General features: G+C 37.4%; 1 protein-coding gene across 1 annotated transcript; it reads left to right on the forward strand.

Moving 5' to 3' along the window:
- The first annotated feature begins 4,475 nt into the window (after nt 1-4,475).
- LOC129651717 (olfactory receptor 13D1-like) lies at nt 4,476-5,429 on the forward strand. Its single transcript, XM_055580320.1, has one exon. The coding sequence runs from the start codon at nt 4,476-4,478 to the stop codon at nt 5,427-5,429; it is 954 nt and encodes a 317-aa protein (XP_055436295.1).
- The last annotated feature ends 17,976 nt before the right edge of the window (nt 5,430-23,405 follow it).

A 23,405-nucleotide genomic window follows, 5' to 3' on the forward strand; every position in this document is an offset into this window, starting at 1 on the left:
TTGAGAAGTATTGAGCTCACTAAAATTTTAAGTAAAAAGTATCTGGAGAAAGAACGCCTCATGATTTATATATTATTCACACATAAACTATGTTCGATAAAAGCTTGAGGATACATGTAATTAAAGATGTTTGTAAGAAAAACAGGATTAGAAACCAAAAAAAAAAGTAACAAAGGGAAGAAATAAACATGAGGGTTAGTCTGATCCTCAGAAGGCCAAAGCAAAACAAAAAGTATTAAAAGTTTTTGAGTTTTCATTTATATAATTAATCAAATTCCACTACTGAGACCTTAATTCTCTACACAAAACCTGAGAGAAATTTTCAATATTTTTTCATATGAATTCATTATTAGAATAATGTCTTCATAAGTGGAAGATGATGAATGTCTTCAATGTTTTCAGAGGCAAATATACATTTTATGTGTGTATTTATCATATGGGTCCTTGAAAAAACTTGAGTGCATCATTTTAAATTGTGCTTTTATTTAAAAATTCATACTTATGTAAGCATTTTGACATAGCAATAAAAATAGGGGTTTGGGGACCATAAAGGTATCGATTTAAAATTAATTAAAACTGCATTTTGATGTTGGGTTCCTGGTTCATTTTGTATGGAAAAAACTGCATAACTGGAACACTTTCTACCTTGAAAAACAGCACAAAAATAGTAGTCTGAAAATTTTTTCATATAAAGTAAATGAAATACCTATTTAAAAAATAAAGATAAGGGTTCAAATAATAATTCTGGTATTTACCAACTATAAGACATTGAAATTGTACTTGAATTTTGAAATATCAAATTAATTTCTTCACTGTTAAAATATCGATAATAATTTTGAATTATTCTGAAAGATAAATGTTAAAAATTATTTGAAGTGCCAAATACAGACTAGGACCTCACATGTTGTCAATTACTCTTCTCTTGGTGAGCTAAAATAATACACCTTTCCATGTGGTATGTTAATTGAAGATCAGAGTTTATAAAATCTACAGCATAAAAGTTGGTAACTCTACTTATTTTTTCACAATATCAATTGTCTTAATTGATATATTTAGAAGAACTGGAGAGGATAACAGAATTATATCCTCTAGTGAGAATTTAGAGTATAGATGGCATTTGCTTTTCAATGAAAAATCTTAGAACTTTAAATATTAGACCTTCAAGTAAGCAAGTCAATAAAAGTGAAAAAACATTCTAGAAAGTTAGGGATCTTTCTAGAAAATTAGAGAGCTTAACTTCTGTCTTGAATAAAAAAAGTCACAGACTTTTCTTTAGGTCTGTTACAACAGTAAAAGAGTACCTGAATGAAACCTCACAGCATGGAACCACAGAGTGATTACTCTAAAAGACCAGGAGTTGGTTGAGAAGGATTAGAGGACAGCCAGGATTTAGGTCAGTTCAAAGCCTCAACAAATAAGAATATCATCGTCTAGTGACAATTCTATTCTAGGGACCATGGATCGGAAATCTCTTTTGAGATTATATTAATATGACTAAGAACTCAAATTCTTTATCTTGGTTCACTCCAAAAATAACACTGTTAACCTGCAAGATTTAGAGAGTAGGGATCATAAATGCTCCATGTCTACCAGAAATAGTAGCTTCCCATGGATAACTAGACAAGATGCACCAGTACACCTCAGTCTTAATGTTTAGTATCTAGACACATGAGACAACCACTGTAATGTTTAAATTGTTTTAGCATATTTTACTCTGAGTTAATCTTCCTAATATAATTTGACACCTACTTCAATGTCTTTCTCTTTTTCATTATACTTTTCCTTTTGCACATTTATTTGAGAAAATGGGTAATTCAGAAAAGTAGGAAAAAAGTATCTAAGATATCCATTAATGTTTTGATATTTCTTTTCAGTCTTTCAATTCTGTCTAGGTTATCTTGGTTTAGATTTCGATCTTTCAAATAATCTTATAATTGTCTTGTTATCACTTAGTCATTCTAAAATACTTTAAATGTAATTTTGGGGTTAGTGCAAATTTATCACAAATGTCATATTAAAAGGTGAATAATGACCCAATATGAGTGTGCTATGATTATTTAACAATTCTCCTCACATTAGACAAGAATGAAAACCTGTTTTAAAAGATCACTTCCAATATATAGATACCATGGAAAGTGATTGTATTATAAATTACCAAGAATCTTTTAAAATCTTCATTTCCTTGTTCCCAGATTCTATAAATTCATTTTAGATAGAGAAGTAAAGTTAAATGGGGAAAGCATTTCAGGCACAATGCAATTCAACAGAGTATTTGTTAACTGTTTCTTAAAAGGTACTCTAGCATTGCAAGAGTAATGAGAATCGTCTCCTTTATATTATCTGTTATCCTTCCTCTCCACCTCCATTTGAAAACCTTAAAGCAGATTGGTGGTCTCTCTTTAAAAAATCTGCAAGTAAAAATTTTTTTTGCAGAAATTATCAAAGGGCTGTTAGGATACCTCATGTACACTACATTTATTTACTATAAGTAATTTCGAAATACAAATCAGGTTTATAAGATGTTCCTCAAAAGAGAAGGTTTTTGACCTGACTCACATCTGTCCTCCCGAAACTGCAGTACATTCAGATCTCAGATGACTGAAGTTCTGCTATCAGAATTTTATTCTCAAAGTCATTTGATATGTGTACCTATAGTCAATCAAGTGCCAATCTTAATACCAAGTAAAGGTATATCCTGGCCTACCCAACACTTGCTACCCTTTTTGAAATGTATGCCTACAAAGTAGGGTGCAGCCTGAATTAAGTGAGTGTCCTCCTTTCTATGGACAGAGGAGCTGGCTGGGCCATAGTCCTTGAGGCCACGAAAGAGTCAGATAAGACTTGGAGACTAAACAACAACAATCTCCTTTCTATAATCAATAAATATATAAATATTCTATTATTTTGAATGAATTGTCTCACCATTGTGAAATAGAGTTTTCCTAGAAAGCAGTGTAACTCATTGGCAAATGACTATCACAGAAATAGCTAGTCCTATACTAGAAACATAAGTACTTTTTGAAAACCCTAAGTAAAAACCCATCTATTTGATCAACTTTTTTTCTTTGGGAATATTTTTTAATCTAGGTAGAATATCTTGAGAATGAAGAAGTGTTTTCAAAATTATACTCAGTTTTACTTAGTTGTTTTAGGGAAGAATATCATATACTAATACCTGCTCTTTAGATTTTTTCAAATTAAAGTCATTTTCTCTACGTTCTATAGCACACAACTCTGATCTTCTTCAGTTCAGTTCAGTCTCTCAGTCATGTCCGACTCTTTGGAGCACCATGGATGGTAACACACCAGGCTTTCCTGTCCTTCACCATCTCCCAGAGCTTGCTCAAACTCATGCCTATTGAATTCATGATGCCATCCAACTATCTCATCCCATTCTGCTCCTGCATTCAATCTTTCCCAGAATCAGGGTCTTTTCAATTGAGTCAGTTCTTTGCATCAGGTGGCCAAACTATTGGAGTTTCAGCTTCAGCATCAGTCCTTCCAATGAATATTCAGAACTGATTTCCTTTAGGATGGACTGGTTTGGTCTCCTTCCTGTCCAAGGGAAGGAGCAAGAATCTTTCCAACACCACAGTTCAAAAGCATCAATTCTTCAGCACTCAGCTTTCTTTATAGTCCAACTCTCATATCCATACATGACTACTGGAAAAACAATAGCTTTGTCTAGACAGAACTTAGATCTTAAAACCTACTTCAGATCCACTGATTGAGAGTCTTTTACAAAAATTTCCCAAGTAATTCATCTGTATACTAAGATCTGGATGGGTGTTTTCTTCCTCAGCTACACAATAGAATCATCTGGAGAGCATTATTCTAAAAGATGCCTTAGACACTCCCACTCAGACAACTTGTATAATTTTGAGAGCAATAACCAAGTAATTTAAAAAGGGGGATGTAAAGTCAGAAAATGTAGAACTGAATAGTAGTTTGTTTACCTACTGTGTTTTAAAATACTTCTTACCGTTATGAACTTTATCTCCCTCAGAGTATTAAAGTGATGATAAAATAAGTATGATGAAAATTTTCATAAATTGTAAAACCCTAAACCAGTGTTATTGTTAATGACTGGCATGATATAAAATCATAAATCAATATTTTAAAGAAATTAAGCATGTTATTTCCAAAATGATGATATTCAAAGTAAGTCTGAATCAGGTTAACAAGTATTTATTAAATAGGTCTTCCCTGACTCAGAATTTGTGCATCATAATGTCAGAAATGGAATATTAAGTTTGTATTTTTAATAAACTACCAACATAATTATTGTCTTTCATCTATTCCCTGACACATGAGGTAAAAGAAAAATTTGAAAATCTAAACTCACAACTGTAAACCCAGCCAGCTAATACTGACCTGTTGCCCTTTCTCCAATATTCTCTTACTTTGTATTATAATACTGTATAGAGTCCTAAACCCGTATCTCTTCTGGATTACTCCAGGTATGAAAATGTGAAATGGAAAGGACCAATTGGACAGACATTGAGTTCATTCTACAGGGACTTTCTGAGTATCCAAGAGCAGAAAAACTCCTTTTTGCGATGTGTTTGTTGATGTACCTGGTGATTCTCCTGGGGAACAGCACTTTGATCATCCTCACTCTCCTGGATTCCCACCTTCACACCCTTATGTACTTCTTCCTCTGTAATCTTTCCTTCCTTGACATTTGGTACACATCCTCCTTTATCCCCTCAGTGCTGATACACTTTCTATCCGAGAAAAAAACTATCTCCTTCACTAGGTGTGTTGTTCAGATGTCTGTCTCTTACACTATGGGGTCGACAGAGTGTGTGCTTCTAGCAGTGATGGCATATGACCGTTCCATAGCCATCTGCAACCCTCTGAGATACCCCATCATCATGAGCAAGGCGCTTTGTATTCAGATGGCAGCTCTCTCCTGGGGACTGGGCTTTCTCAACTCATTGACAGAAACAATTCTTGCAGTGCAGTTGCCCTTCTGTGGAAAAAATGTCGTCAATCATTTTGTTTGTGAAATATTGGCTTTTGTCAAGCTAGCTTGCACAGATATATCCTTGAATGAGATTACTATCATGTTGGGCAATGTACTATTTTTATTTGTTCCATTACTGTTGATTTGTATCTCCTACATTTTCATCCTTTCCACTGTCCTAAGAATCAATTCAGCTGAAGGAAGAAAAAATGCTTTTTCCACCTGCTCAGCCCACATAATGGTGGTGACTGTGTTTTATGGGACAATCCTCTTCATGTATATGAAGCCAAAGTCCAAAGACGCTGCTTTTGACAAATTGATTGCCCTGTCCTATGGAGTCGTCACACCGATGCTCAATCCTATCATCTATAGCCTGAGGAATACAGAAGTGCATGGTGCTATGAGAAAATTGACAGCTAGACTGGTTCTGGAGGAAAGAAGGAGAAATTTGCATCTTTGAATTTATGCACAGAATAAGCTCATATATTGGATGCAAGGTTTTCAGTATAAGCAGAACAAAGGAAATAAAGGCTATACATAAAATCACAGAGTTTAAGAGTTGGGAAGGAATTTCAGGGTAATAATCTAACTTCATTATTTATGAAAATAGCATTAAAATGTAGGGACATGTAGTCCATGAAGTGAGAACAAACTTTCAGAAACAAGAAAAAAATTGAAATTAAACTTTTCCAGAAATATCCAGGTTTAATTTTTCACAATTAAAAATATGTATTTCTCATTCCCCTTTTTGAGAGAACTACTTGAGTTCATGTTTTTTCTCTTTATTACTCATTTTTGTTTTACTCAGGGACTTGATCGGCCCCAACCTCATTTTTCTAGTATATATATATTCCTTCTTCTTTCCCTTGCTGAGTTTCTTCTACCCAGTCTGCTACACTATATTGCATGCACCATGTAGTTATCCAAATATAATCTGTTCTTTCACACTTAGGGACAATAGTATATGTCACTTCATCCCCATTATCATATTTCTCCTATGGTGACAACTCAGGCATCTAATTAAAGAAAATTTAAATGTTTTATCTTCTGAAAAATCCTTCCAAATTTACCCACAGTGATAACACTGTTTACAATTGCCAAGATATGGAAGCATCCTAAGTGTCCATCAGCTGATGAATGGATAAAGAAGATGTAATGTGTCTGTGTATATATATGTGTGTGAATATCGTTCTTGTTTACTTGCTATGTCCAAAACTTTTGGGAACCCATAGACTGTCCCCTGCCGGCTTCTCTAAGAGATTTCTCAGGCAAGAATACTGGAGTGGGTTGCCATTTCCTTCTCCTGGGGATCTTCCTGACCCAGAGATCGAATCTGTGTGTCCTGAATTGGCAGGGGCATCTTTACCATTGAACCATCAGGGAAGCCCCAATAGAATATTACTCAGCCACAAAGAAAGAATGAAATTCTGCCACCTAAAGCAACATAGATATACCTAGAATATATTACACTTAGTGAAATGAGTCAGAGAATGACAAATACTCTATGCTATTACTTTTATGTGAAATCTAAAAAATAAAACAAATGAATTTATGTTAACAAACAGTAACAGACTCACAGATATCGAGAACAAGCTAGTGGTCATTAGTGAGGAGAGGGAAATGGGGAGGATGAGCCAAGGTATGGAATGAAGAGACACAAACTATTATGTATAAAGAAGCAACAAGATTTCCTTTCCAGAAGAGGAAATATATCCATTATTGTCTATTAATACTTTAAATGGAGTACAATCTATAAAAATAGTAAATCACCATGCTGTATAACTGAAACAAATACAATATTGTAAATCAACTCTATTTCAATAGAAAAGAAGTAAAAATTAAACATAAGGAAATAAGGATGCATCCTTCATCTATTTAACATAAGAATTTTCAGGTGCATGTATTCTGAAAGGTGCGAATAATGAAGGACAATGTTTCTACCATTAATCTCTTTTTATAACCTATAACTTTTTTCAAAATGTATTTTCAGAAAACTTACCACATACATTTTGCTTGCAGTTCTGTATATTAAAATTTATTGGCTGTGAGGACAAGTATTAAAATTAAAATTCCACTTGTGATCATTATCATATTATAAGAAGAAAAGGATGTTAGTGTGGGAACTGTGGAGAGATAGAGGTAAAGTGAATCAAAACAAATGGCAGCTCAATTATATACAGGACATGACACAAGAGATAAGTAAACATATGAGGTATAGTGAGAGCCTGCTTACCACTGAGAGAAGAGTTACACACACAGAAAGAGGAAAAACTAGAATAAACCATGAGATACAGGCTAAGAAGATAGTGTGAATTCACTGCTTTCAGTATATATATATATATATAGCAATATGCATACAGAAAAATAGAGATATAAATATGGGAACAGTGTCAGACTTTATTTTTTTGGGCTCCAAAATCACTGCAGATGGTGACTTCAGCCATGAAATTAAAAGACGCTTACTCTTTGGAAGGAAAGTTATGACTAACCTAGATAGCATATTCAAAAGGAGAGACATTACTTTGCCAACAAAGGACCGTCTAGTCAAGGCTATGGTTATTCCTGTGGTCATGTATGGATGTGAGAGCTGGACTGTGAAGAAAGCTGAGCGCCAAAGAATTGATGCTTTTGAACTGTGGTGTTGGAGAAGACTCTTGAGGGTCCCTTGGACTGCAAGGAGATCCAACCAGTCCATTCTGAAGGAGATCAGCCCTGGGATTTCTTTGGAGGGAATGATACTGAAGCTGAAACTCCAGTACTTTGGCCACCTCATGCGAAGATTTGACTCATTGGAAAAGACTCTGATGCTGGGAGGGATTCGGGCCAGGAGGAGAAGGGGATGACAGAGGATGAGATAAGGGGATGACAGAGGATGAGATGGCTGGATGGCATCACCGACTCGATGGACGTGAGTCTGGGTGAACTCCGGGAGTTGGTGATGGACATGGAGGCCTGGCGTGCTGAAATTCATGGGGTTGCAAAGAGTCAGAAAAGACTGAGCAACTGAACTGAACTGAACTGATGCATATATATAGAAATTAATATGGATTACACAAATGTTCAAACTACCACAAAATATTCAAACTACCGCACAATTGCACTCATTTCACATGTTAACAAGATAATATCAAATAGCAAGATAATGCTCAAAATCCTTCAAGCTAGGCTTCAGCAGTACATGAACCAAGACCTTGTAGATGTAAAAGCTTGATTTAGAACATCAGAGGAACCAGAGATCAATTTGCCAACATCTATTGGATCATAGAAAAAGCAAGGGAATTCCAGAAAAAATATCTACTTCTGTTTTATGGACTATGCTAAAGCCTTTGACCTTGTGGATAACACCAAATGGTAGAAAATTCTTAAAAGAGGTGGGAATACCAGACTGCCTGACCTGCCTCTTGAGAACCTGTATGCAGGTCAAGAAGGAACAGTTAGAACTGGACATAGGACAACGAACTGGTTCCAAATTGGGAAAGATGTACATCAGGTTGGATACTTTCACCTTGCTTATTGAATTACTATGCAGAGTACACCATGAGAAATTATGAGCTGCATGATGCACAGGCTGGAATCAAGATTGCTGGGAAAGATATCAATAACCTCCGATAAGCAAATGACACCAGCCTAATGAGAGCAAAGAGGAACTAGAGATCCTCTTGATGAGGATGAAACAGGAGAGTGCAAAAGCTAGCTTAAAACACAACATTCAAAAAACTAAGATCCTGGCATTCAGCCCCATCACTTCATGGCAAATAGATGGGGGGTGGAAATGGAAACAATGAGACACTTTATATTATTGGGCTCCAAAATCACTGTTGATGATGACTGGAGCCATGAAATTAAATGACGATTGTTCCGTGGAAGAAAAGCTATAACAAACGTACTTTGGTTCAGTTCAGTTGCTCAGTCATCCAACTCTTTGCAACCCCATGAATCACAGCACACCAGGCCTCCCTGTTCATCAGCAACTCCCGGAGTCCACCCAAACCCATGTCCATCGAGTCAGTGATGCCATCCAACCATCTCATCCTCTGTCGTTCCCTTCTCTTCCTGCCCTCAATCTTTCCACTATTAGGGTCTTTTCAAATGAGTCAGCTCTTTGCATCAGGTGGCCAAAGTGCTGGAGTTTCAGCTTCAATATCAGTCCTTCCAATGAACACCCAGGACTGATCTCCTTTAGGATGGACTGGTTGGATCTCCTTGCAGTCCAAGGGACTCTCAAGAGTCTTCTCCAACACCACAGTGCAAAAGCATCAATTCTTTTGTGCTCCACTTTCTTTATAGTTCAACTCTCTCATCCATATATGACCACTGGAATAAACATAGCCTTGACTAGACAGACGTGTGTTGGCAAAGTAATGTCTCTGATTTTTAATATGCTGTCTAGGTTGGTCATAACTTTCCTTCCAAGGAGTAAGCGTCTTTTAATTTCATGGCCGCAATCACCATCTGCAGTGACTTTGGAGCCCAGAAAAATGAAGGCAGCCACTGTTTCCACTGTTTCTCCATCTATCTGCCATGAAGTGATGGGACTGGATGCCATGATCTTAGTTTTCTGAATGTTGAGCTTTAAGCCAACTTTTTCACTCTCCTCTTTCACTTTCATCAAGAGGCTCTTTAGTTCTTCACTTTCTGACATAAGGGTCCTGTCATCTGCATGTCTAAGGTTATTGATATTTCTCCCAGCAATCTTGATTCCAGCTTGTGCTTCCTCCAGCCCAGCATTTCTCATGATGTACTCTGCATATAAGTTAAATAAACAGGGTGACAATATACAACCTTGACATACTCCTTTTCCTATATGGAACCAGTCTGTTGTTCCTTGTCCAATTCTAACTGTTGCTTCCTGACCTGCATATAGGTTTCTCAAGAGGCAGGTCACGTGGTCTGGTATTCCCATCTCTTTCAGAATTTTCCACAGTTTATTGTGATCCACACAGTCAAAGGCTTTGGCATAGTCAATAAAGCAGAAATAGATGTTTTTCTGGAACTCTCTTGCTTTTTCCATGATCCAATGGATGTTGGCCATTTGATCTCTGGTTCCTCTGCCTTTTCTAAAACCAGCTAGAACATCTAAAAGTTCACGGTTCACGTTCTGCTGAAGCCTGGCTTGGAGAATTTTAAGCATTACTTCAATAGCATGTGAGATGAGTACAATTGTGTGTAGTAGTTTGAGCATTCTTTGGAATTGCCTTTCTTTGGGATTAGAATGAAAACTAACCTTTTCCAGTCCTGTGGCCACTGCTGAGTTTTCCAAATTTGCTGGCATATTGAGTGCAGCACTTTCACAGCATCATCTTTCAGGATTTGAAAAAGCTTAGCCTGAATTCCATCCCCTCCACTAGCTTTGTTCGTAGTGATGCTTCCTAATGCCCACTTCACTTCACATTCCAGGATGTCTGGCTCTAGGTGAGTGATCACACCATTGTGTGATCATTGTCATGAAGTTTTTTTGTACAGTTATTCTGTTTATTCTTGCCACCTTTTCTTAATATCTTCTTCTTCACTTAGGTCACTACCATTTCTGTCCTTTACTGAGCCCATCTTTGCATGAAATGTTCCCTTGGTATCTCTAATGTTCTTAAAGTGATCTCTAGTCTTTCCCATTCTGTTGTTTTCCTCTATTTCTTTGCATTGATCACTGGGGAAGGATTTCGTATCTCTCATTGCTATTCATTGAAACTCTGCATTCAAATGGGTATATCTTTCCTTTTCTCCTTTGCTTTTGGCTTCTCTTCTTTCACAGCTATTTGTAAGGCCTCCCCAGACAGCCATTTTGCTTTTTTGCATTTCTTTTTCTTGGGGAGAGTCTTGATTCCTGTCTCCTGTACAGTGTCACAAACCTCCATTCATAGTTCATCAGGCACTCTGTTGAACAGATCTAGTCCCTTAAATTTATTTCTTACTTCCACTGTATAGTCATGGGATTTGATTTAGGTCATACCTGAATGGTCTAGTGGTTTTCTCCACTTTCTTCAATTTCAGTATGAATTTGGCGATAAGGAGTTCATGATCCAAGCCACAGTCAGCTCCTAGACAGCATATTGAAAAGCAGAAACATCACTTTGCCAAGAAAGGCCAGATAGTCAAAGCTGTGGTTTTTCCAGTAGTCACATACAGATGTGAAAGTTGGACCATAAAAAAGGCTGAGCACCAAAGAGCTGATGCTTTCAAATTGTGGTGCTGAAGAAGACTCTTGAGAGTTCCTTGGACAGCAAGGAGATCAAATCAGTCAATCCTAAAGGAAACCAACCCTGACTATTCATTGGAAGAATTGATGCTGAAGCTGGAGCTCCAATACTATGGTCACCTGATGCAAAGAACCGACTCACTGGAAAAGACCCTGATGCTGGGAAATATTTAGAGCAGGAGGAGAAGAGGGTGGCAGAGGATGAGATGATTGGATGGCATCCTCAACTCAATGGACCTGAGTTTGAGCAAACTCCTGGAGTTAGTGAAACACAGGAAAGCCTGGTGGGCCACAGTCCATTGGGTTGCAAAGAGTCAGACATGACTGAGCGACTGAACAACAGCAAAATACGGATGCAAATATTTGTAAAAGTGTGTATATTTACATGTACATAGGTGCATATAAAAGCACATTTATTCCCCACTTGTGACCACTGAGAACACCTGGGAGCAGTGATATGCTAATAGTAATCGTAAATCTATTGCCAGACCTTGATTACTAAATTCAGTTTTCCACTAAAATGGAACCAGTGCTGATTCTAAGAATGATAAATGAAAAAATGTTAACTTTGAAATCTATGTACATTGGGTATAGAATACTATCAGTTCAGTTCAGTCAGTGCATGTCCGATCTTTGCAAGCCCATGGACGGTGGCACACCAGGTTTCCCTGTCCATTACCAACTCCCGGAGTCCACCCAAACCGGTGTCCATTGAGTCGGGGATGCCATCCAACCGTATCATCCTCTGTTGTCCCCTTCTCTTCTTGCCTTCAATCTTTCCCAGCATCATGGTCTTTTCCAAAGAAAAAGGTGCCAAATCAAGTGACCAATGTATTGGAGTTTCAGCTTCAGCATCAGTCCATCCAGTGAATATTCAGGACTGATCTCATTTAGGATTGACTGGTTGGTTCTCCCTGCTGTCCAAGGAAGTCTCAAGAGTCTTCAACACCACAGTTCAAAAGCATCAATTCTTCAGCGCTCAGCTTTCCTTATGGTCCAACTTTCACATCCATACATAACTACCGGAAAATCCATAAGCTTTGACTAGACAGACCATTGTTGGGAAAGTAATGTCTCTGCTTTTTAATATGCTATCTAGATTGGTCATTGCTTTTCTTCCAAGGAGCAAGTGTATTTAATTTCATGGCTACAGTCACCATCTGCAGTGATTTTGGAGCCCAAGAATGTAAAGTCTGTCTCTGTTTCTATTGTTTCCCTATCTATTTGTCATGAAGTGAAGGGATTACCTGCCATGATCTTAATTTTTGGAATGTTGGGTTTTAAGCCTGCCTTTCACTCTCCTCTTTCACTTTCATCAAGAGGTTCTTTAGCTCCTCTTCATTTTATGCCACAAGGGTAGTGTCACCTGCATATCTGAGGTTATTGATATTTCTCCTGGCAATCTTGATTCCAGCTTGTGCTTCCTCCAGCCAGCGTTTCTCATGATGTACTCTTCATTTAAGTTTAATAAGCAGGGTGACAATATACAGCCTTGATGTATTCCTTTCCCAATTTGGAACAAGTCTGTAGTTCCAAATCCAGTTCTACCTGTTCCTTCTTAACCTGCATACAGATTTCTCAGGAGGCACGTTAGGTGGTCTGGTATTCCCAACTTGTTAAGAATTTTCCATAGTTTGTTGTGATCCACACAGTCAAAGGCTTTGGCATAGTCAATAAAGCAGAAGTAGATGGCTTTTTTGTTTTTTGTTTTTCTGGAATTCTCTTGCTTTTTCTGTGAGCCAACGGATTGTTGACAATTTTATCTCTGGTACCTCTACCTTTTCTAAATCCAACTTGATCATCTGGAAGTTCTCAGTTCATGGACTGTTAAAGCCTAGCTTGGCGAATTTTGAGTATTACTTTGCTAGCTTGTGAAATGAATGCAATTCTGTGGTATTCGAACATTCCTTGGCATTGCTTCTCTTTCTACTGGTTTATAGAATACTATAGTGACTCTTTTTCTTTCAGTACTTTAATGTTGTGGTTTCTTTATTATCTCAGGCTTGCAGTGAAAACAAACCTCTCTCTTATGAAAATAAGGTACCTCTTTTCTGATTTTTAAGCAGTTTGTTGCTGAACCTCGGTGTGGTTTTCTTTCTGTTTCTCATTATTTTGGCTACTGAGATTCTTTTGTCTGTGTATTTATTGTTTTCATCAAGTTTAGAAAGTTTCTATCCATTATTTAAATATTATTTTTATTTTGCATTTTGTATTAACTTAAAATACATTTTATTTCAATGCATTTTGCATTTACTACTGCTTTTTCTTTCTTGGACTCCAGTTATATGTATACCATATCACTTAAAGCTGTCTCACACAGTTAATGGTCTGTTCACTCATTTTCATTCCTTTTCTCTTTGTTTTATTTTAAAGTGTTACTATTTCTCTGATTCCTTGTTCACTAATCTTTCCTTCTGCAGGGTCCAATTACTTTTAATTCCATCCAAAGTATACTAGATAGATTCATATTAGATACACTTCATTACTAGGTCTTAGAATTTGTATTTTTAAAATATCTCTAAATATAATTTTATACTTATAAATACATATATTTATTTATAAATATATATCTCTAAATATAATTTTCTGTATCTCAAATGACATGATTTTTTCTCAGCCTTCTTGACTATATTAAATACAGTCAGAATAACTTCTTAATGTCATGTCTAGTAATTCTATCAGTGTCCTGTTTGCCGCTTTAAAAACCTACTTTCTTTCTTTCATGTTGTTTTATTAAAATATTATTAACAACTAAAAGGTGTGTCCATTTAGGTTATACAAGGTGAATTTTACAGTGTGCAATGTGTTGATTTTATTCTCAGCCTTGTGTGAGCTTGAAAATCATTCCCTCCAGTTCTCCTGGATGATCCTTTCCCAGGTCCTGCTTAGTTTCTTCATACACCTTCACTGATCAGAACTCAGCTGAAAGCAGAGCGGTGTCCCTTTAGAGCTCTAGCTCTTTTTTCTGTAGCTTCCTCCTCTCTGGATTTGGACTTGAAAACTAGCTGCCTTGTTCTCCCTGGCCTCTCAATTCCATCCTCAAATCCTTTCCCGATGGGTTCCCTCTCCCTGTCTTATTACCTGGAAATTCATCATTCAGGGAAGTAAGTTGGGAAAATTAAAGGGTTCACTTCATTTGTTCCTCATGTCTCAGGGATCACTGTCCTATGTTGTTTGATGTACAATATCTTAAAAGTTATTTTTCACACTTATTTCTGTTTTATTTTTATTGCTTCAGGTAGAAGGGCAAAATGCAGTCCCTGTTTCTTCTTGGTCAGAAGCAGAAATCTAATCCTCCCCACCTTTCTGTTTTCCCCATCAGAAAACAAATCACTTCAGTTCAGTCACTCAGTCGTGTCTGACTCTTTGCAACCCCCATGGACTGCAGCACACCGGGCTTCTCTGTCCACTACCAACTCCCAGAGCTTGCTCAAACTCATGTCCATCAAGTTGGTGATGCCGGCTTAATTAATGAAATATTAAACAAATATTTCAGTATATTCTAGAATGGGTTGCAATGGAGTAAAGCTGAGAAAGAAAGGTAAATAGAGAGAGACAAAGAGGAGAGAGATAGAGTGGAGAGAGACAGACAGCAAAGAGAGGAGGAAAGATTTGGGGATATTTTATGCTAATATTCCTAGAGCTGCCAGAGTGAAAGGCATAGACATGAAATAAAGTAACAGGTGCTGCTCAATCTAATTGAAATCACAAGTAAATTCAAAGGAGCTGAATTTAGAATCTAGCCAGAATAAAGATCAAAAACTGACTATGTAGCCAAGACATGGAAGCAACCTAAGTGTTCATTGACAGGTGAGTGGATAAAGAGGTGATATACATACAGAAAGGAATATTACTCAGCTCTTAAAAAGAATAGAATAACTACATGTGCAGCAACATGGATGGACATATAGATTGTTATACTAAGTAAAGTAAGCCAGACAGAGAAGGACAAATACTGTATGATATCAGTTTTATTCAGAATCTAGAAGAATTGATGTTTTTGAACTGTGGTGTTGGAGAAGACTGTTGAGAGTCCCTTGGACTGCAAGGAGATCCAACCAGTCCATGATAAAGGATATCAGTCCTGGGTGATCATTGGAGGGACTGATGTTGAAGCTGAAACTCCAATACTTTGGCCACCTGATGCAGAGAGTTGACTCATTTGAAAAGACTCTCATGCTGGGAAAGATTGAAGGTGGGTGGAGAAGGGGACAACGGAGGATGAAATGGTTGGATAGCATCACAGACACAATAGACATGGGTTTGGGTGGACTCTGGGAGTTGGTGGTGGATAGGAAGGCCTGGCGTACTGCGGTTCATGGGGTTCTTTACTTATACTAGTAGAATCATTGTTGATGACTATCCATACATGCTGCTGCTGCTGCTGCTAAGTCGTTTCAGTCATGTCCGACTCTGTGCGATGCCAGAGACGGCAGCCCACGAGGCTCCCCCGACCCTGGGATTCTCCAGGCAAGAACACTGGAGTGGGGTGCCATTTCCATCTCCAATGCAGGAAAGTGAAAAGTGAAAGTGAAGTCACTCAGTCCTGTCTGACTCTTAGCGACCCCATGGACTGCAGCCTACCAGGCTCCTCCTTCCATGGGATTTTCCAGGCAAGAGTACTGGAGTGGGGTGCCATTGCCTGAAAGATCCTCAAATCCAATACTGTAACCATGAGATTCCCATATTCATCCTATCTTTTCACTGCCTCTATGTACACTGTCCCCATGGTCCTCTAACTCATTTGCCCCATTCTCAATTGATCCTCTATACTGTCGAAAGACCAGTCTTTCTAAACCTAACATCTTAGCCTGATCACCTCACAAGAGTATGAGAAAATATTCACTGACCTGCTCTTTCTTCAGAAAAAAGCCCAGTATGATAAGATTTTTGACAAACAATCTTCATCAAACCATTTTACCTTCATCTCTTAAACAAATGCTCATTAAAGTCCTGAGAGGCTCTCTTTCTTCCCTTGCCTTTGATAATAAAAATTACTAGCAATTGGTTGCTGGTTTTTATTTTCTCATCTGATTGTCACAGCTTCATAATGTAGATATTTAGTGTCCATCTTCCAAAGCACAGAGAGGTCATGTTCTTATATGGAAGAAACCATTAGCCTTGACTTCCAATTTCCTCTTTTTATTGTATTTAAAGAGAAATAAATAATGGTAACACCATCCTAATATTAAATGTATTAAATATGTATTAAAATAATGTTTAAAATAACCAGCTATGAAATACTAGTCATAGGAAAAATTTGGCTTAGAACTCAATATCCAAAAAACTAAGATCGGGCATTTGGTCCCGTCAATTCATGGCAAGTAGATGAGGAAAAACTGGAAACTGACAGATTTTATTTTCTTGGGCTCCAAAATCACAATGGATAGTGACTGCAGCCATGAAATTAAAAGATTCTTACTTCTTGGAAGAAAAGTTATGAAACCTAGACAATATATTAAAAACAGAGAAATTATTTTGCCGACCATGGTCTATATGGTCAAAGTTATGGGTTTTTTTTTTCCTAGTAGTCATTATGTAAGACTTGGACAATAAAGAAGGGTAAGCATCAAAAAGTTGATGCTGTCCAATTGTGATGCTGGAGAAGATTCTTGAGAGTCCCTTGGACAGCAAGGAGATCAAACCAGTCAATCCTAAAGGAAATTAATACTGAATATTCATTGGAAGAACTGACGCTGAAGCTGAAGGTCTAATACTTTCACCACTAGATGTGAAGAGCCAGCTCATTGGAAAACCCTAATGCTGGGAAAGATTGGGGGCAGGAGGAGAAGGGGACGTCAGAGGATGAGATGGTTGGATGGCATCACTGACTCAATGGACGAGTTTGAGCAAATTTCAGGATATGGTGAAGGACAGGGAAGCATGGTGTACTGCAGCCCATGGGGTCTCAAAGAGTCGGATATGACTTAGCAACTGAATGACAAGTCATAGGCAATAAAATAACGAGCAATCCACCATTATCTAGTATGTGTACTATGGAAGTTGATTAAAATCAGGTGATTTTATAGTGATACCTATACATTATAGGGATACCTATAATGGTATCAGAAGACTTAAGAGGTCTTCACAAAGTGAAGTTATAATCATAGGCTTAAAGATGTCTGGTGAAGTCAGTTTCAGAAAAGTACTTACTGGAGATAATAAACCCAAGGCCAGATAACAGAAAATTTTAAAAGGAATGCAAACTTTACTTTAGGAAGGCTCCATATAGAAATAGAGTTTTAGGGGCTTGGTTAAGTTCTACTTCCTCATCCATAGATCAGATTCTCTCTGACCTTGTGAAGACAGTGAAAGTTTAGTCTTTGAAGGAAGCCAGATGAGTGAATATGACAAGTTGGAATTAGTCATTAACTTAAGCCTCATCACTGTGTTAGCTTTTATTTATATATACTTCTGATACCTCCATTCTTTCACCTTTCTATTATTGCTCCAATAGTCATAAATCATTGCTTTCAAGTATTATTATCAGATACTTATTGATCAGTCCATTGACTCCAATCTAACTACCTGAGGTTGTTGCTCTTTGGACAAACTAGATAAATCTTTGTTATAATTTGCTAACATGTCCTAAAATTAATCCCAGTGCATCTTCTATCTCTTTCTTCTTTACCAATGGGCAGTCCTCAACTTGAGTCCAAGCCATTAAAAAAACCTACAGATATCATTAATGATTCCATGACAAAAAACAAATAAGTTTTGTACATTTAGCTATCTGGTCCAGAGAGGGATTACAAATGCTATGAAAATTTCTAAGTATACATTTTAATTCTTTGTATATTGTGGTTTATATAATAAGATATTTCACATATTTCAATACTTTACACCCATTTAATAGGCTTTCATTATTGTAACATTTATAGCACAGATTTCATGTCTTTTTTTTTCTCTCTAAGTGCTAATGAGTTCATTTATACCATTGTATTTATACCAGGTGTCTGGAATAACAGGATTAAACAGAGTACTAATAGTTTTTGAATATTCATTGGAAGGGCTGATGCTGAAGCTCCAATATTTTGGCCACCTGATGCGAAGAGTAGACTCATTAGAAAAGACCCTGATGTTGGGAAAGATTGAAGGCAGGAGGAGAAGGGAACGACAGAGGATTAGATGGTTGGATGGCATCACTGACTCGATGGACATGAGTTTGAACAAGCTCAGGAGATACTGAAGCACAGGGGAGCCTGGTGTGCAGCAGTCCATGGGGTCACAAGAGTCAGACACTACTGGGCAACTGAACAACAACAGCAACAGCTAGTAGTTTCACTGAAACACCTTTTATCTTCTTGTGAATTTACCAAAAAAAAAAAAAAAAGATGTCAGCATCTGAAGACTAACAACATGCCCACTAAACTCTCTATTTTTTTTCTTGACTGGAACTCACCCACTCTACTTCTAGTCAGGATATATATCTGCAGATATTTTATATCTGTATATAAATGTTCACATTACACACACACATATATCTGCATACAGAAACATATCCACACATTTAAAACACAGCCACACATTTAGAGAATATGTAATTATTTCTATTCCATTTAGTTATGCTAAAAAAAAGTTCATACTACTTTGCTAACTCTGCCATAATGAAACATCAGGGACTGGGTGGCTTAAACAACATAAATTTATCAGGTCATAATTTTGGAAGCTAGAAGTCCAAGATTAGGATGTTAGCAGGTTTAAAGTCCTCTGAGGCCTCTGCTTGGCTTCTAGAGCGTCACCTTCTCACTATGTGCATTCAAATTTTCTTTTCTTATAATGACACAAATCAGATTGTATAAGGGCCTACAATAACAGCTTCATTTCAATTTAACCATCTTTTAAAGGTCATATCTTCAAATATAGATGCATTCTTAGGTACTAGGTATGTGTGGGAGTAGGGGATGGGTGGCTAGGCTAGGTCCCTTCAACATGAGAGTTTTGAAGGGACACAACTCAGCGTTACACAGAGGCTAATAATAAATTAGCTAAAAAATCTAGTAAAGTAATTACATTTGCATATTGTTGTTGTTGTTATATCAGTTGTTGTTATTCAGTTGCTCAGTCGTGTTCAACTGTTTGCGACCCCATGGACTGCAGCACACTATTGAGTAATGCCATCCATTGAGTCAGTGTTGCCATCCAACCATCTCATCCATGGTCATCCCCTTCTCCTTCTGCCGTCAATCTTTCCCCGCCTCAGGGTCTTTCCTAATGAGTTGGTCTTTGCATTGAGTGGCCAAAGTATTGGAGTTTCAGCCTCAGCATCAGTCCTTCCAACGAATATTCATGATTAATTTCCTTTAGGATTGATTGGTTTGATCTCCTTGCAGTCCAAGGGACTCTCAAGAGTCTTCTCTAACACCACAGTTCAAAAGCATCAACTCTTCAGTGCTCAGCCTTCTTTATATCCGACTCTTCACATCCATTTGTATATTGCAGTACATAATTTTGAATACTCACCAGTATGCTAATTTAGTGTTTAAGTTATATTTACACTGAAGTACCACCTCACACTGATCAGAATGGCCATCATCAATAGGTCTACAAATAATAAATGCTGGAGAAGGTGTGGAGAAAAATGAACTCTCCTACATTGTGAAGATGCAGATTGGTACAACCACAATGGAAACAGTATGGACGTTCTTTAAAAAACTAATAATAGAGTTGCCATAGAATACTGAAATCTACTCCTGGGCATATATACAGAGAAAATGCTAATTCAAAAAAATACATGCACCCCAACGTTCATAACAGCAATATTTACAACAGGCAAGACATGGAAGCAGCCTAAGTGTCCACTGAGAGATGAATGAATAAAGAAGATGTGGAATACATATACACTGTAGTGTTACTCAACTATAAAAAGGATAAAACAATGTAATTTGCAGCTTATTTATTTCTAGGCAATTATTGCTAGGCTGGGCCTAGAAATAATTATACTAGGTGAAGTAAATTAGAGAAAGACAAATAGATGATACTATCAATTTGTGGAGTCTACAAAAAATGATAAAAATGAATTTATTTACAAAATAGACTCACAGATACAGAAAACAAGCTTCTCATTACCAAAAAAGAAAGGAGGATGACGGATAAATTGAGAATTTGAGACTAATTGATTGCCCTTGTTGTTTAGTTACTAAGTTGTGTCTGACTCTTTTGCAACCCCATAGACTATATAGCCCCCCAGACTCCTCTGTCTGTAGGATTTCCCTGGCAATAATACTGGAATGAGTTGCCATTTCCTTTTCTAGGGGATCTTCTCAACCCAGTGATAGAACCTGTGCCTCCTGCATTGTCAGGCAAATTCTTCACCATTGAGCCACCAGAGAAGCCTGAGGTTAATAGATACCCAATTACCTAATACTACATACAAAACAGATAAATAAATAGGACTTACTATAAACATGGGGAAATATATTCAATATCTTATCATAACCTACTTTGGAAAAGAATCTGAAAAAGAATACACACACACACATAACTGAATTATTTTGTTATAGACTTGAAAAAATATTAATCAATATATTTCAATTTTTAAAAATTTTAGAAAGAAATAAAAATATCACTAAGCCAAACAAAATAATTATATTTAACCCTATAACCCCAAATAAAAATTAAAATTTGTCATCATGAGACTATTTGTTTAAGATCAGATAAACTTATGTATGATACATTGATATTACTTAGACGTTCAGTGATTCTCTCCTTGCTATTCTTTGGAACTCTGCATTCAGATGCTTATATCTTTCCTTGCAGATGATGATTGCAGGAATGAAATTAAAAGACGCTTACTCCTTGGAAGGAAAGTTATGACCAACCTAGACAGCATATTAAAAAAGCAGAGACATTCCTTTGTCAACAAAGGTCTGTCTAGTCAAGGCTATGGTTTTTCTAGTAGTCATGTATGAATGTAAGAGTCGGACTATAAAAAGAAGCTGAGCACAGAATTGATGCTTTTGAACTGTGGTGTTGGAGAAGACTCTTGAGAGTCCCTTGAACTGCAAGAGATCCAACCAGTCCATCCTAAAGGAAATCAGTCCTGGGTGTGAAGGACTGATGTTGAAACTGAAACTCCAATATTTTGGCCATGTGATTCGAAGAAATGACTCATTTGAAAAGACCCTGATGTTGGGAAAGATTAAAGGTAGGAGAAGGGGATGACAGGGGATGAGATGGTTAGATGGCATCACCAACTCAATGGACATGAGTTTGGGTAAACTCCCGGAGTTAGTGATGGACAGGGAGGTCTGGCGTGCTGTGGTTCATGGGGTTGCATAGAGTCAGACACCACTGAGCCAGTGAAATGAACTCAACTGAACTGAATAGATACACAGATGTAGAGGAAGGACTCGTGAACTCAGCTGGAGAAGGAGAGGGTGGGACGAATTGAGAGAGTAGCATTGAAACATAGGCACTACCATATGCAAAATAGCTAGCTAGTGGGAAGTTGCTATATAATACAGGGAGCCCAGCATGGAGCTCTGTGACGATCTAGAGGGTGGGATAGCGGGAAGTGGGAGGCAGGCTCACCAAAGAGTGGATAATATCCTTATGGCTTATTTGTGTTGTTGTATGAGGAAAACCAACCAACATTGTAAAGTAGTTATTCTTTGATTAAAAATAAATACAATCTGAAAACTATCATTCAACACATCTGTACTGTCATCTAAAGCTATATGGGATCATCTTCTATTCCTAGTTATTTTTCCACTATAAGTGCTTAGAAATGTCATTAAAGGTTTTGAAAATATGATTTTAATAGCCACAAAGTATTGTTTAAGATATCATACATAAATAATGAAATTTCAGTCTCCACACAGAAATGTAATACCAAAAAAGGTTTCCATTGTAAACTAAAGCTTGCATTTTAATTCAGCTTAATGAGAATTCCTCTGAAGATCTAAAATTCTTATGAAAAGTAAATTATGTGGAGTCCTTCTTGCTTTCATCTGTTATGCCTTATTGTCATTTATTTCTAAGGACTCTTGGACTTTTGACATTTTGCCTTTGACTGTAATTTTTGACTGAGATAAAATCTTAAATTTAGATATTAAGAATGTCAAGAAGCAGTCTTGTAAGTGTGAATCACTCAGTCATGTCCAGTTATTTGTGACCCATGGACTGTAGCCCACCAGGTCCACTGTCCAGAGAATTTTCCAGGCAAGAATATTGGAGTGGGTAGCCATTCCTTTCTTGAGGGGATCTTCCTGGCCTAGGGGTCAAATCCAGGTCTCCTGGATTGCAGGCAGATTCTTTACTATATGAACCACCAGAGAACCCTGACCCTGGTGGACATGGATGTAAAAATCCTCAAAAGAATATTAGCAAACCAAATTGATGAATATATTAAAAGAATCATACACTATGATCAAATGTAAGTCATTCCGTGCCTTCAAGCATGATTTATTATCTGTACATCAATCACTGTGATACACAATATGAGCAAAATTAAGAATAAAATCACATGATCTTCGCAATAATTGCAGAAAAAGCTTTCGACAAAGGGTAACATCAATTTTGATACAATCTCTCAATACAGTGGTTATACATGGAACATACTAAAGGGTATATAAGACAAGCCCACAGCTAACATCCAGCTCAGTGGCAAAGAGGTGAAAAGTGAAAGTGAAGTCCGTCGGTTGTGCCCGACTCTTGGCGACCCCCCTACCAGGGATTTTCCAGGCAAGAGTACTGGAGTGGGTTGCCACTTCCTTCTCCAGGGGATCTTCCCAACCCAGGGATCGAACCTGGGTCTCCCACATTGTAGGCAGACGCTTTACCATCTGAGCCAACAGGGATTTTCCTAAAAGATTAGGAAAGAACAAGGATGTCCACCCTCCCCAGTCTTGTTCAACATAGTAGTGGAAGTGTCCTACCCAGAGTAACTAGTCGAGAAAAGGAAATTAAAGGCATCCCCATTGGAGCAGATGAAGTTACACTGTCACTATTCGATTACGACAGGATTTATATGAAACCCTAAAAACTCCACCAGTAACAACTATTAAAACTAGTAAACTCAGCAATATAGCAAGATATGAACCATCAGAGAGAGAACAAAACAGTCCCATATACAAATGCATCCAAAAAAAAAAAAAAAAAACCTGAAATAAATTTAACCGAGGGGCAGAAACACCTGTACAGTTATGGGCTCCAAGACATAGAGTCTGGGTTCAAATCCCAGCTCACCTACTGACCTGCAGAGTGACCCAGGGCAAACTGCACCATGATCTGAGGCTCAAC

The sequence above is a fragment of the Bubalus kerabau genome, chromosome 4 (assembly GCF_029407905.1).
Source record: "Bubalus kerabau isolate K-KA32 ecotype Philippines breed swamp buffalo chromosome 4, PCC_UOA_SB_1v2, whole genome shotgun sequence".
NCBI classification, from domain to species: domain Eukaryota; kingdom Metazoa; phylum Chordata; class Mammalia; order Artiodactyla; family Bovidae; genus Bubalus; species Bubalus kerabau.